The following is a 14,033-nucleotide window of genomic DNA, read 5'->3' as shown; positions in this document are numbered from 1 at the left end:
AAGTAAATATTGCAAGTTCACAGTTACATGTTCTCAAAGATTTGACCCTTTGCCTTTTGATGATATTTCCATAAATTGAACTAAAAATAATCACAGAATCAGGTGCAGAAAATCACTTTGTTTAAGAGGAACCTGCAGTTGGCTGAATATATGTGATTTTTCCATGCGAGGTGAACACCACATCTGGAACCTTCCTTCCTTCCATTGTTCTTGTGCTGTCTAAATAAACTCTGGTACTTGGGACTATGCATTTGTGTGCAATTTCCTCCAATATGATGGAGGATATTACCTTGAATAGAACTACTATTGTGGATTTGTATAAAGCTTCACTTTATAGACCCCTAAATGTGCGCCTTCCAAAGTGCAGTTTCTGAACTTTGTTTTTGGTTTATTAAACAACCTCCTATGACGCTGTATTGTGTGCAGCCTTTTCACTAGAATCTCAAGCCCAAAGGATTGAATTCTGCCTATGTAGCCTTCGGAGAAATGATACTCAAAATGTTAATTCATTGGCTGTTGCATGTTATTTTTTTCCATTTGATGTTTGGCTCCTTCTCTGAATGAGTGAGAAAGAATGTCAGTGAATATAGGCTTTTCAACACTGGAAGGCATTGCAGTTCAGCCCAACCTTGTCCCTGTTCACTGCCCACACATGGCTTATGTCTTTTTAAAAAAATGTATCTTATTACAAACATGTATCAAAACAGGTTATAGCGAATAAACACTCCTTTATTCTGATCCCTGCTTCCCCCTACTCTCCATGCTGAGTTGACTCCTTGCCAGATACCTTCTGATATTTCGCCAAGTTATTCATGTTTGAACTTTAGTTCCTAAGGGCACAGATACAAGTCTTCAATCTATTTTGCCCGCTCCAGGTGACATCAGCAAAGTAGCTGAATGCTCTGGATGTAACAAAAACAATGGATCTGACCGTATCTTGACTGAAGACCTGTGCTCCAGGACTAGCTGGACTTGGAGATAACCTATCTTAGTGCATTTACAATACTGATGCCTGCCCAACAGTACGGAAAACTGTTCAGATATATCCTGGCTTCAAAAGCAAGACAAATTCATCATGGCCAATTACTGTCCCATCTGCCTACTCCCAATTATTAACAAAGTGATGGAAGAAGTCATCAGCAGTGCTATCAAGTGGCACTTTTCACCAGCAGTGTGCTCAGTACCCAGTTTGTGTTCTGTCAGAACTACTCTCGTCCTCAATACAAACATGTACACAGCTGTATTCCAGAGCTAAGATGAGAGTCACTAGCCTTGACATCAAGGTAGCTTTTGACTGAGTCTGGTACCAAGGAGCCCTAATAAAACTGAAGTCAGCAGGAATTGGGATGGGGAGAGAGGGCAACACTCCAGTGACTGCTGTCTCAGCTGGCAAAAAGAGAGATGGCTGTGGTTATGAAAGCCACTCGTCTCAGCTCAAATCAATGCTGCAGGTATTTCCCAGGTCAACATCCAAGGCCCAATTCGCTTCAGCTTCATTAATTATCTCCCATCACAAAGTCAGTAATGTGGCAGATTGCTGATGAAAGCAGTGTTCATCGCCACTGTAGTTCTGCAGATAATGAAGCTGTCCTTGTCCGTGTATAGCAAGACTTGAAGCCAGCATCCAGACTTCTGCTGAAAGCTGGCAAGTAACATGTGCACCGCAGGTAATGATCACTTCCAATGATAGAATCAGCCCTCGCATGGCATTCAATGCCATTGCCATCACCAAGTCTCCTCAGGTCGACCTCCTGGAGTTCACTATTTACCAGAAATTGAACTGGACCAATCATGTTAATGCTATAGCTAACAATTCAGAGACTGGCTATTTCCTCCACTGGCTACTGCTGCAGCTCACCTTGGCTCCTCCTGCAGCACTTCCGAAACCCATGACATCCTACACCTAGAAGGAATAGGGCAGCAATAGCATGCAAGCACTAACTTTTCGAAGTTCTCCTCCATGCCACACATCATTCTAACTTGGGCATATATTACCATTTCTTCATTGACGCAGTGTCAAACCCCTAGAGCTCCCCACCTATCAGCTTTATGGCAACACCTTCAACACATGGACAATACTGTTCAAAGAGACAGTTCACCACCATCTTCTCAAGAGATGAAATGAGCCACAAATATTGCTCTTATCAGCAATGGTTGAATAAAGAATAATTAACTACAAGAGGCAAAACATACTTTATCTGATTCTGCCCTCCCCCCAATCTCCCACATGCACTTTCCAATACAGGTTAAAGATTAATCTTTAATGATTTGAGTGAATGTAAACTCTATTCTCCTCTTTGCATAGAAGTGTTCAGTTTGATTGTAGTGTCATGATGCCACTCCAGCTGAGGAAAATGAACTGAACGTGGATTGAAGATCAAATCATGGAACTGTTTTGGCCTATATGACTCAATTCCTTGAAGGATAAACTCACCCAAGCTGATGAACTATAATCTTCTCCTTTACTTGAAAGTGGCAGTTCAAGCAAACTGCTGCCCTGGTGTAATCATATAGATACTGATATCTTAAAGGTGGTCACTAAAGTCAGGAATTTTAGATGGATCTAACAAGTGCTTGCTTGCTTCCAGATCCAGCTATGCTTTTATGGAAGCAATGTAAATGAATCCTGTGCATTTTAAATGTATTACACATGTTAATTTGAAAATTTAATTAGTCATTTTATGGTACTCTTGCTATCAGTCTGAGGAATTAGGAAAAGCTTCAACACAGTGCAGCTGAGAAGAAGGGAAACACTTGGGAGAACTCCGGACTGATCCTTGAAAAAGTGCCATAGAATCTTTTATGTTTACCCAAACGGGTAGCAAAGCCCTTGATATCATCTGAAAGAAGGCATTTCTGACAGTGTAGCACTCTCTCAATCTTGCAGTGAAGTGTCCGTGTAGATTGTGCTCACCGCCGGGCCTTGAGTATGCAACCTGATTCAGAGACCAGAGTGCTGCCACTTAGTGAAGTAAACTAGTAGAAATGTGCAATGCAATGTTGTTGCTGGATGTGCACTGTTATTGAATGAAATGTTAGCACTCTAGTGTTCAGTTTTTAAAGTCAATAATAGGTTTTTGTATTGCAGCCAATCACAAACTAACGGCAACAGCAAAGGTGATCATTAAAATCTGCGAGCATGAAGTAAGTATGAACAAGACTTGTATAGAGCCTTAACACGGCACGCTTCTGCCTCAATACTGCAACAAAAGGAGTGCAGAAGGATCAGTTACTCTGTATTAAGCTCATACGGTATTAACCATGAAATAAAAACAAGGTTAGGCATATTATGCAGGCCTTTTAAGCATCTGAAAGAGAAAGGTTTGGCTCACATTTTTTGTTAGATTCTTACAAAGAATCTAGTCCTCTTTCAGACACTGCTCACTTTCTGCCTTTGATTTTTCGCATTTAAAGTTCTTCATGTGTCTGTTGTACCTTTAGTTAAATGAAAGAAAGTCAGTTGTTTCAACATAATGTGCTTTTCTTTTCAAAATAAATAGATGAATGAGATTGAAGTTTGTCCCGAGTGTTACTTGGCAGCGTGCCAGAAAAGAGACAACTGGTTCTGCGCACCTTGTGTGAGTTGGAATTTCCTGCTAAAACTAAATGATAAACCTCATAAAGTGTTCACGGTGGCAGAATACTGATAACCTGAGCTTTAGCTTAATTCTCTGTTTTTGTTTTATAAGTTATTAAGAATCTTGACGGTTAGTTAAGTATTATTTATCTTTATGACTGTGAAATATTGAGCTATATATTTGCCGTCGGGCATGTGCATTTGAAAAGGCAGCCAAGTACACTTTGGAAAGAAAGCCAGGTGTGCAAATAGTCAACAACTTCCCAGCAGCTGAACATGCCTGACAATTGACTTCAGAAGGAGATGCATTTAAAACCAGTCTGCCCTCTAATTGGCGTTGGATTTTCTGAAGAAGAGAGGCTTAATTGATTCAGGAAGGTAGAACAATTACACCTGTTGGCTTCAAAGGGATGCATTATGTGAACCCCAACAACAGTACAATATATTGTTCTGGATTTTGCAGTTATCATAGTGAAACTATCAGCATTTGCCATCATTCCAGCTTGGAAACTGGCAGCCACCTCTGGCACCCACATGTGTTGTTAAACGTGGAAAATTGAACGTATCTGTCAATGATTCCCAACTCTTTCGTGGGGTGCAACCTTGAAGTCCCTGCAAAGGGAAATATGTAAAAACGTTTTGAATTTGTGAACTGCTCATTTTTAATCTTGCTTTAAACAGCATGATCAATGTTACGCCATGTTGAGATGTGTAATTGGGTTTTTAACAGCATACTAAGCCACAATTATTGCTGAAAAACTTATATTTGTGGAATTTCAAATTTCTCCATTTCAAGATACCAATTCCATAAACTTTTGATGCAGCGTTTTTTTTTTTACGTTTCTTTGATATTTCGGCTCTACTTTAATCCCAACTGTATGCCCCAATGTTCATTTGCTTTCTGTAAAATGATGGCAGGGGGTTTGACAGCGCTGGCAGGGGATAGCTTTCATAGCAAGGGCAAGGGGTGGAATTTTCTAATTTCAATTTCTAGTCCTCCATGAAGAATATGGGCACGATCCTCTGGCCACACTGCGCCGGAAAAGCAGCTCGCCGCGGCGCAGCATGGCCCATGAAAGCCAGGAGACCCCGCTCCAGGAATTTACACGGCTGGGAAGGCCTCCCAAGATTCAACGCAATCTCGCAAGACATTGCAGGGGGAATCCCACCCTCAATGGGCTAGATCATATTTTAGCAAATCTGCATATGAGAGCGAGGCAGCAAGCCGTACTCTAATGTACAGATTTCTGAGGTACCTGAGGCGTTGGGATTCAATCCCTTCGCCTTGGAGACCTCAGGCGAGTGCCGTTTGATGCTGGTCTCCACAAACCAGATGGAATGGAACCAGGGGATCGAGGTTCTCAGCTGCGTGCCCTTTGGGCATGGAGGTGTCCTGGCACTGCTTGTGCCACCTGGGTACACTGGCAGTGCCAGCCTGGCACTGCCAACTGGCAGGAGCATGGTCAAGGTGCCAAGCTGGCGTATTTTGCCCAGCATGGGTGCGGGGGACACTCCAATGTTGCGTTCGGGCTGGGGGGGGGGGGGGGGGGGTGGAGGCTGTGGATCAGGAAGCCATTTAAAAATGGCATCCTGATCTCTCGCTACAATGGGGAGTTCCGGCGAGCAGAGCTCCCCCTCAGCCACACATTCCCCGTTCTGACCCCTTATTCAAAGCGAGTCATGTTGAATAGCCATAAGTTTCTCGGCATTGCAAGTGCTGGGAAATACGCGGCTAAACGCACTCGCTCGGGACTTTCTTCCCATTTGTGAAGATCGCGCCCTAAGCCTTTCATTTATCTTCTTCATATCTTGGCCGTCAGCAGATTTAGTAATATATCTTTTGTCTAGTGGGATATAGGCAAAGGCTAATTGCATATTGAAATGTTGTTACTCTGTGCCACTGAAATTGTGATATAGTGCCACCTTGTGTTCAACATATATGGTGCCTATTTCATAATGAGTCCAATATTGAGTTTTGCAGTTCACCTTTATCAGTATTCCAAAAATATTTTCAAAGCACAAGCTGACTGCTTAATTTTCAATCCTCCACTCTGGATGTGGATCATTTTGTTGCAGTGATGCAGATTGAAAACAACAGATTGAATACTTCAGTTCCCTCTCGCCGTAAAGTATAGCAACTCTTAACTCAGACGAGAGCCAACAAATTGATCCCAGTTCTCAGTAAATACTCCTGGGCGTGCTGATTGAATTGCTCTTCAAAATTCTATCCATACTCTAAGGTGGGCAATGATGGCGCACAGCCATGTTGTGCTGCTATATTCCATTGAAGTTCTATTTTCCCATTTCATAATTGCTGTTCTTAATCTGTTTCAGTTGGGATTGTTTGCATTGAAAATTAGAACACTCCTGTTCTTTTCTTATTTTCTGTTTAGCACTGGATATCTTCAAATAGTTCTTATGTTGCAAGATCTATAGATTCATCCTGCTGCTTGTTATCTTTTACACACAGAGTAACCCCCACCCACTTGTCTGGGCTAAACTTAAAGGCTTTCCGTTTTGGCCTGCAAAAGCCCTACGAGACAAGGATGGACAGGTTGATGCACGTTTCTTTGGGCAGCATGACAGGTGAGAATTAATCTTTTATTTGGGTAATTTTGTTTTTTTTAAAACAGGACTCCTATGCACCAGAAAGTAACGTTAATTCAGCTGTTTCCCTTGGTAGACAGTATCCCCATTTCTAAAAACGTTTATCGCATTTAGATTCTGTGTAGTGGAAAGCTACAGAAGGCAACATCGTGTATACCATGAAATGTTCATCTGAAGCTTCGTATTTGTTAGCAGTTTGATCCATAATTTCAGTGAAATGTAACTTTAGGATTGTGAAATATTTGTACTGTGCTCACTTAAAATGGGGGACAATAACGCCTCGCAGTATGATTTGTATAGTTTTGTTCTAAATTTGAACCCTACCCAAACAAGAACTTTGGTTCTTTGGTAAAATACCATTAATTACAGAACTGTCACTTGTGCTGGTAACCACAGAAGCAGATAAATTTAACATCACCACACAAGAAGCCGGTTGTTTAACAACAGTTTTCAACTTTCTTCCTGCTATATCATTATGGTGCCAATACACCAAGTAGTTGGTTATAACAGTGGCAGGAACATATCCATTTAATTGGTTGTTGTTTGCTTTATACTCAAAAATCCCAGGCCAATATGTCAACTTGCAACAGTAGCTGGGTGCTTTTAAAAAAAAAAAAAAATGTAATGAGGGCAGCACGGTGGCGCAGTGGTTAGCACTGGGACTACGGCGCTGAGGACCCGGGTTCGAATCCCGGCCCTGGGTCACTGTCCGTGTAGAGTTTACACATTCTCCCCATGTCTGCGTGGGTTTCACCCCCACAACCCAAAGATGTGCTGGTTAGGTGAATTGGCCATGCTAAATTGCCCCTTAATTGGAAAAAAAAATAATTGGGTACTCTAAATTTATTTTTAAAAATGTAATAGCTTTCTTACATTGCTTGTAAGCAATCTATAAACAAAATCCTGTTTTCTGGGACTGAGTAGTTTAGCCATAAGGAGGTGAGACTACCAGGTCAATCCCAATCTGCTGGTGGATGCTGATGGTAGTACATTTGACCTTGGCAGTGGTGGAATAAGTGCAAAAAATATTGGCTCAGGTTTCTGCTTGTGATGTGCATTTTCAGCAGGAGTTGCTTATTAGCATTGGGAGGAACGGTAGCATTCTGGTAATGTCACTGGACTACTATTCCAGGGGCCCAGGCCAATGCTGTGGGGACACAGTTTCACATCCCACCATGGCAACTGGTGGAATTTAAGTTCAATTGATAATGGGCGTGATATAATGGAAATGAAACCGAGTCCTATGTCGGGTGTGTTTAGCCAGGTGTTCTCCGACTCTTAGCAGCGCCGAGAATGCCCATGGTATCAAATGGAATTCTGCTTCATTTCCGGGTCTTGGTGAGGAATACCCTTCCGAGGCTGCACTTTGTCTCGTTTCCTACACTAATGAGATCTGCTCGCCAGTGCAGGACGAGATCAAGGTGCCATTTTTAAATGGCGCACTGATCTCTAGACTCTCCCCACCCCCACATACCAATTAGGGAGCCCTTGAACTGTCCGCACCCCACCTCATAAGGCAGGGCGCATGCGGGCCCGATCCCCAGCAAGATGCCACCTGGGCGCCTTCTGCCTGACAGTGCATCCTGGCAGTGCCAGGGCACCACGCTGGCAGTACCACAGTGCCCAGATGGCATTGGGGTGCCAGCGTACCACCCTGCCCTGAGCCCTTTTATTATTGCATCCTTAAAGTTACAAAGCCAATGCGCAGAGTGGACAGGGCAGATCCGTAATCCATCTCAATGCCTGCTCCAAAAATCAATTCAAATTCAAACTGAACCCAATTCATGGTCCCCACAAGAGAGACGTACACAAACCTAGCTGACAAGAAAAGTCATTGCACCTCATCTTGGACTTGACCTTAGCCAAAAGGCCGAGAAGTGATAGGAATTGAAAACTTACATCTGTGCTGGTAGTCATGCAATTATCATCGATTGTTCTGAAAACACACCTGGTTCACTATTAGCAAAGAAAATCTGCCATTCTTACCTGAGTTTGATGTACATGTGGCTCCACACCCACAGCAATGTAGTTGACTCTTACTTGCTCTCAAGGTCAATTGGGGTCGGCAACAAATGCTGGCCTTGTAAGTGACACCCACATCCCATGAACAAAACAAAATATGGTTAGGATAGGATTAAAGTCGACTCAGATATGATATCTCATTCACATTAAAAGAACAAGCAAACTCGCCATCAAGGTTCACAGTCTATATTGTTCACACATTATGGACCACTTTGAAAGGCACTTGATGCCTTCAGAACAGTGGCCGAGCAAGATGTCATTGCTTTCAATAGAGATCTGGAACTCGCCATCAGGAGCCAGCCGGTTGAAGTGCAAACTGGTTTGCGCCTAGCAAGAATCTCACTTATATTTTCCCCTTTCCTGCTATTTACTCCGTGTGTCCAGATCCGCGCCGGGCACAACAAGGTGGTTAAATCGTGCCCAGGATCTTACGTCAACTTCTTACGTGAGGAATAGCTTTCTTCACAGGTCCATGTTACTGGTATTAATACCAGGTTCTATTGGGATCTGTGTAGCTGTGACCAGAATTTACAATTTTCTATTCCAGCGACATCAACAATGCATTAATTTAGCACCGTTCATGTGGCAAAATATCCCAAGGCTTGTCACAGCTGCGATTATCAAATAAAATTTGACAGCAAGGCGCATGGAATATTTAGACAGCTTGGTCAAGTAGCTAGGTTGTATTAATGCAATGAGGGGGGGTGGAGAGAGAGAATGTGGTAGCGGGGCTGGAGAGATTTAGGGAGGATGGACCTGGGAGGCAATGTAGGTCAGCACGCTCGGGGAGTGATGGTTGAGTGTGATTTTGTGTGACAGGGAGAAACTGATACAATTGCTCTCGTGATTTCCTCGCCGGATTTTCCCTTATACTTCGGCAGTTGAATCAAAAAAAATATTTATAGTGATCTGTAAGAAGGTCAGCTGTATGATTTCATAAGTAAGATATTATCGTTATTTGGGGATGGAACTGATAAGAAAACCAGAAATAATACAGGAAAACCTCAGTCCTTGAAGCAAAGCAAATCATTTCATTTTACTTTTTAATAAATGCATTTTCTCTTCTCAATCCAGGGCCTGGGTTCCGATAAACAACTGCTACCTCATGTCAAAGGAAATTCCCTTTTCTGTGAAAAAGACTAAAAGCATCTTCAACAGTGCAATGCAAGAAATGGAGGTTTATGTTGAGAACATTCGTAAAAAGTTTGGGGTATTCAATTATGCACCTTTTCGGTCACCATACACTCCCAACAATCAATTCCAGATGTTAAAAGATCCCCAGAACCCAGCAGCAGGGACTGCTAAGCCTGATAAATATGAGAAAATGAAATTAAACTTTGATATGACAGCATCGCCGAAAATAGTCCTCAGCAAGTCCATGTTAATCAGTGGTCCCAGTAGGAGAATTTCGCTAACGGACATGCCCCGCTCGCCTATGAGTACAAACTCTTCAGTGCACACTGGTTCTGATCTAGAAACTGAACCTGCAGAAAAGGGTATGAAGGCAGCTTCCAGTCACTTCAGTGCAAGTGAGGAGTCCATGGATTTTATTGACAGGAGTACAGGTATGATCCCCCAACTTAACTTCCTTCTTGGGTGAGTGGGCGGGGGAGGGGAAGAGAGGTGAGGTTATAAATCGGCCTTTTTTTCTGAAGCGATGTGAAAGCACCCAGTGGGAGGGTTTTAATTTATTTGGTCCCAACAAAATTTATGCATGTGGATTTCATTGACATAAGATCATTTCTATACTGTTCATTCAATTTGCACAATACAGCTTGGTAGTAAGTTTGTTTTAGGCTGTCCTTCACTGAAGAAGGCCACTTCTGTTTTGCAGATGTTTATAGTACAGCAGGGGGTGATACCCGAACAATGAACCACAATGGTGCTATTCATGTAGTGAATTGAGATACATGTGACTGCATCCCTCTGATACCATTGGGAGGCAGAACTAATTCATACTGACCAGTGTTAGACATTCCAGAGAGCTTGTGCAGCCGTAGCAAAGTGAAAAGATTTAAAAATAGATGCTCTTGGGGTTTAAATAGGATTTTTTCATGTCATTTTCATTTGAATGGTGAATACAGTATTGTAGAGGATATGCCAGTGTTACCAGCATCGAAAGGCAACCTATGAAGTAGCGGGGTCTGCTGCTTTGTTAGCTGAGCTGCCAGACATCTTGAGAATTTAGTTCAGAAACTTAATCAAGAAACTTGTGCATCATTGTTATTCTAAATTAACAAAAGGAAATGCGGGGATATTTGATGGCTTGCCATTGAATATTGAATTTATGTCGTGAATGAAAATTATCTTGAGGTTGAAGGAAGCCCAGAGTTATGCAGGGGTCCCTCATAGGTTTGATGGATTCCATATTCAGTGGTTAAACAGAATATTCTGTTCATTGACTGTACACTGTGTGCAGTTATTGGATAACACACCTTTATCCTCCTACTGACTTTATGCTCAGTTGTGGCGCAGGTTGCAAACTTTGTTCAAAGCCTGGAATTCTCCGCCAGTTCCACATTGATCCAGTTTGTTTCCTCTTTCAGCCTCTCCTGGATCTGTGAAGACGAGTCAAGCTGGCAGCCCAAAACCCTTCTCTCCTCAGTCCTCCACTCCCATTGCTGCTAAAGCAGAAAGGACTTTGAAAACCCCTCCTACGGGCAGCATCCTTAACCTAAACCTTGGTTAGTTGTGACCACAAAATGTTCTTCCATTGGTTTTGTGGTGTTTTTGGTCAGGGTGCAGTGAGACAGAGAGAGACTGGGGTGGGAAGGGGGGGTGTATGCATGTTTGATGAGACTGTACAAGGGTGTGTGATTTGCCCTGGAAAGTGGTGAAGGACTTTGGAGCGAGGAGCGCATTTTATTTTTGAGGGGTATAGATATATTGAAATGGAAGTATATTGTCCTTTTTAACATTGAGACCAATGTTATGATTTAGTAAATTAGTTCCCAATTAGCACACAGCCCCAGTTATTTTAGAGACTTTTTATTGTATATTGGAGGACATAAATAACAGAGAGCCAGAAAGAGTTTTATATTTTGAGTATATTTGTTCAGTATGATGTGGAAACACTTCTCCCTTTTGTCTATTATTTTGCAAATGTGCTTACTTTATTTCTTCACTGCCACCGCTGTTCATTTCCATTTCAGTCCTAAGGTACCGGTTTTTGTTTAGATTCTATTTATTGTTTTGAGTACCCTCGTTCTGATGAGCCAAATGAGTTGGTAAACTCAGCAAGTCAAGCAGCAATTGTGGAGAGAGAAGCATAATTGAAGTTTCAGGTCTGCGACATTTCATCAGTACATCAGGGTTCTGATGAAGGCCAGAGATCCAAAACATTAACTCTGTTTCTCTCTCCAAAGATGCTGCCAGACCCGCTAAGTTTCTGCTTTTATATCCAATTTCCAGCATCCGCAGTATTTTGCTTTTGTTTGAGTTTGCAAACTCCCTTGTGTTCATAATAACCCTAAAGTATAGCACTTTGGTACACTGATGTATTGTGCCTTTGGGCTGCCATTGTAGTATATTGACTTTGGCTTACCTCTCTGTCTTTGCAGATATCACTGACGCAAAATTGATCTTACCTCTCACTAATGTTTTGCTCTCTTTTCACTCAATAGATCGCAGTAAAGCAGAGATGGATCTAAAAGAGCTCAGTGAATCTGTGTTACAGTCAACTCCTGTGCTCCTCACTTCACCGAAGAAGCAACCGGTACGGAGCAGTTTCCTACTTAACCTCGACAAGACGATAGAAAGTTGTAAAGCACAACTAGGTGAGGATTTAAACAATTTTTTGTTGTCGACTTCAAGAAAACCGTAGTGATTTCTTTGGGCGGGGGCAGGGCCGGGAGGGGGGCGTGTAGGACAGTAAGCACAGAGCCTAGACTCCATGAACTTTGAAAATACCTCCTTCCACAGTTATTGGTTAGGAAGGTATGAGGGTTGGCATTTTACTAATCATCTTGTTTAATTGATTGATGAAGTGTGTCTTGTTGGAAAGATAAATATATTTCTCCACACCATTTTGTCAAAATAGAGAAGTGCACATTATTAATGAATGGTCTAACAGTCTGGAAATAAACTGCTGAAATCCATCCACTGAAAAGAAGTCCCACAGGAATGATTTTTGAGTCAAGCATTTGTATTTGCACCCTCCTGGATGGGTGCTCTGCACTCCACTACTGAAGTTGCCAGCCTTAAGTTCCAAATTTAAAATATTTTTAATCACTATTGCACTTGCAAATTTACTCTAGCCTTTTGTTTTTGTTTTTAAAAATATTTTCAATCAAAAAAGATTTCCAGTATAACAAAATAACAACAATGCAACAAAGCCCAGCACAATACAAACTACCTCCTGGAAAAAAAACAAGTCTTGGAAGAATATTCATCTTCACCTTCTGTACCCTTCCTGTTAATCCCAGGTTAAGGTCCAACAAGTTTGTTTTGAATCACGAGCTTTCAGAGCACTGGAACCCACCTCTTCATTCACCTGAGCAAGGAGCTGTGCTCCGAAAGCTCGTGATTTGAAACAAACCTGTTGGACTTTAACCTGGTGTTGTAAGACTTCTTACTGTGCTCACCCCAGTCCAACGCCGGCATCTCCACATCATGGCTTCCTGTTAATGTCAGAGGGAGAGTGTCCCACGTTTGCAAGTCGGCCTTCACCCCATCCACCACGTTAGCAAAGTCAGTTTATGGAGCGAGGCTCAATGTTGGGCCACCTGGATTCCCAGATTACGGAAGCTAGTCCTGGCTGGACGAAATAGTTATCTCCGCAGATAAGCTCCCCTCCCTGGGGGATTCACCGGAAAATATTCACTTTTGTCCAGATTTACCTTGTACCCCAAGAAGAAGCCAAAACTCCTAAGCAGCTTCATTATCTCTCTCCACATTGAAGAGAAGGTCCATGATATATGGTACTAAATCATCACCATATATCCCCCTCCACCTAGTGGACCTCAACGCAATGGCCAGTGGCTCAATTGCTAAGGCAAACAAAAGCGGGGACAGTGGATACCCCTGCCTTGTACCCCTATTTAGTTGATAATCCGAGCTCAGGGCATTAGTACACACGCTCACAGTGGGGACCCTGAACAAGGATAATCCATGGTAAAAATTATTTTGGCCTGAAGCCAAATCTTCCAAGGATTTCAAAGAAGTACCCCCACTCAACCCTATCAACGCTTTAGACCATAAGACATAGGAGCGGAAGTAAGGCCATTCGGCCCATCGAGTCCACTCCACCATTCAATCATGGCTGATTTCAACTCCATTTACCCGCTCTCTCTCCATAGCCCTTAATTCCTCGAGAAATCAAGAATTTATCAACTTCTGTCTTAAAGACACTCAATGTCCCGGCCTCCACCGCCCTCTGTGGCAATGAATTCCACAGACCCACCACTCTCTGGCTGAAGAAATTTATCCTCATCTCTGTTCTAAAGTGACTCCCTTTTATTCTAAGGCTGTGCCCCCGGGTCCTTGTCTCCCCTGCTAATGGAAACAACTTCCCTACGTCCACCCTATCTAAGCCATTCATTATTTTGTAAGTTTCTATTAGATCTCCCCTCAACCTCCTAAACTCCAATGAATATAATCCCAGGATCCTCAGACGTTCATCGTATGTTAGGCCTACCATTCCTGGGATCATCCATCGAAATAATCAGCTCTGACTCGTGCCCTAAATGAAATGAAATGAAAATCGCTTATTGTCACAAGTAGGCTTCAAATGAAGTTACTGTGAAAAGCCCCTAGTCGCCACATTCCGGCGCCTGTTCGGGGAGGCTGTTACGGGAATCGAACCATGCTGCTGGCCTGCATTGGTCTG

At 42.6% G+C, this 14,033-nt stretch overlaps 1 protein-coding gene across 11 annotated transcripts in view; it reads left to right on the top strand.

The window, feature by feature from the left end:
• zmynd8 (zinc finger, MYND-type containing 8) overlaps positions 1-14,033 on the top strand; it is a 155,476-nt gene that overhangs the window by 105,577 nt on the left and 35,866 nt on the right. For 6 of the 11 annotated variants that reach the window (XM_072515128.1, XM_072515125.1, XM_072515119.1 and 3 more), the window contains 6 exons: positions 3,074-3,144; positions 3,501-3,578; positions 6,048-6,163; positions 9,281-9,771; positions 10,753-10,890; positions 11,830-11,982. In XM_072515128.1, the coding sequence (XP_072371229.1) occupies positions 3,074-3,144; positions 3,501-3,578; positions 6,048-6,163; positions 9,281-9,771; positions 10,753-10,890; positions 11,830-11,982 (1,047 nt within the window). The remainder of the gene's footprint in view (positions 1-3,073; positions 3,145-3,500; positions 3,579-6,047; positions 6,164-9,280; positions 9,772-10,752; positions 10,891-11,829; positions 11,983-14,033) is intronic. The other 5 variants (XM_072515126.1, XM_072515121.1, XM_072515120.1 and 2 more) reach the window with 3 other exon arrangements.

Source organism: Scyliorhinus torazame, chromosome 8 (assembly GCF_047496885.1).
Source record: "Scyliorhinus torazame isolate Kashiwa2021f chromosome 8, sScyTor2.1, whole genome shotgun sequence".
Classification (NCBI taxonomy): domain Eukaryota; kingdom Metazoa; phylum Chordata; class Chondrichthyes; order Carcharhiniformes; family Scyliorhinidae; genus Scyliorhinus; species Scyliorhinus torazame.
The sequence above is the reverse complement of the archived record's forward strand: the minus strand, read 5'-3'. Positions and strand labels throughout refer to the sequence as shown.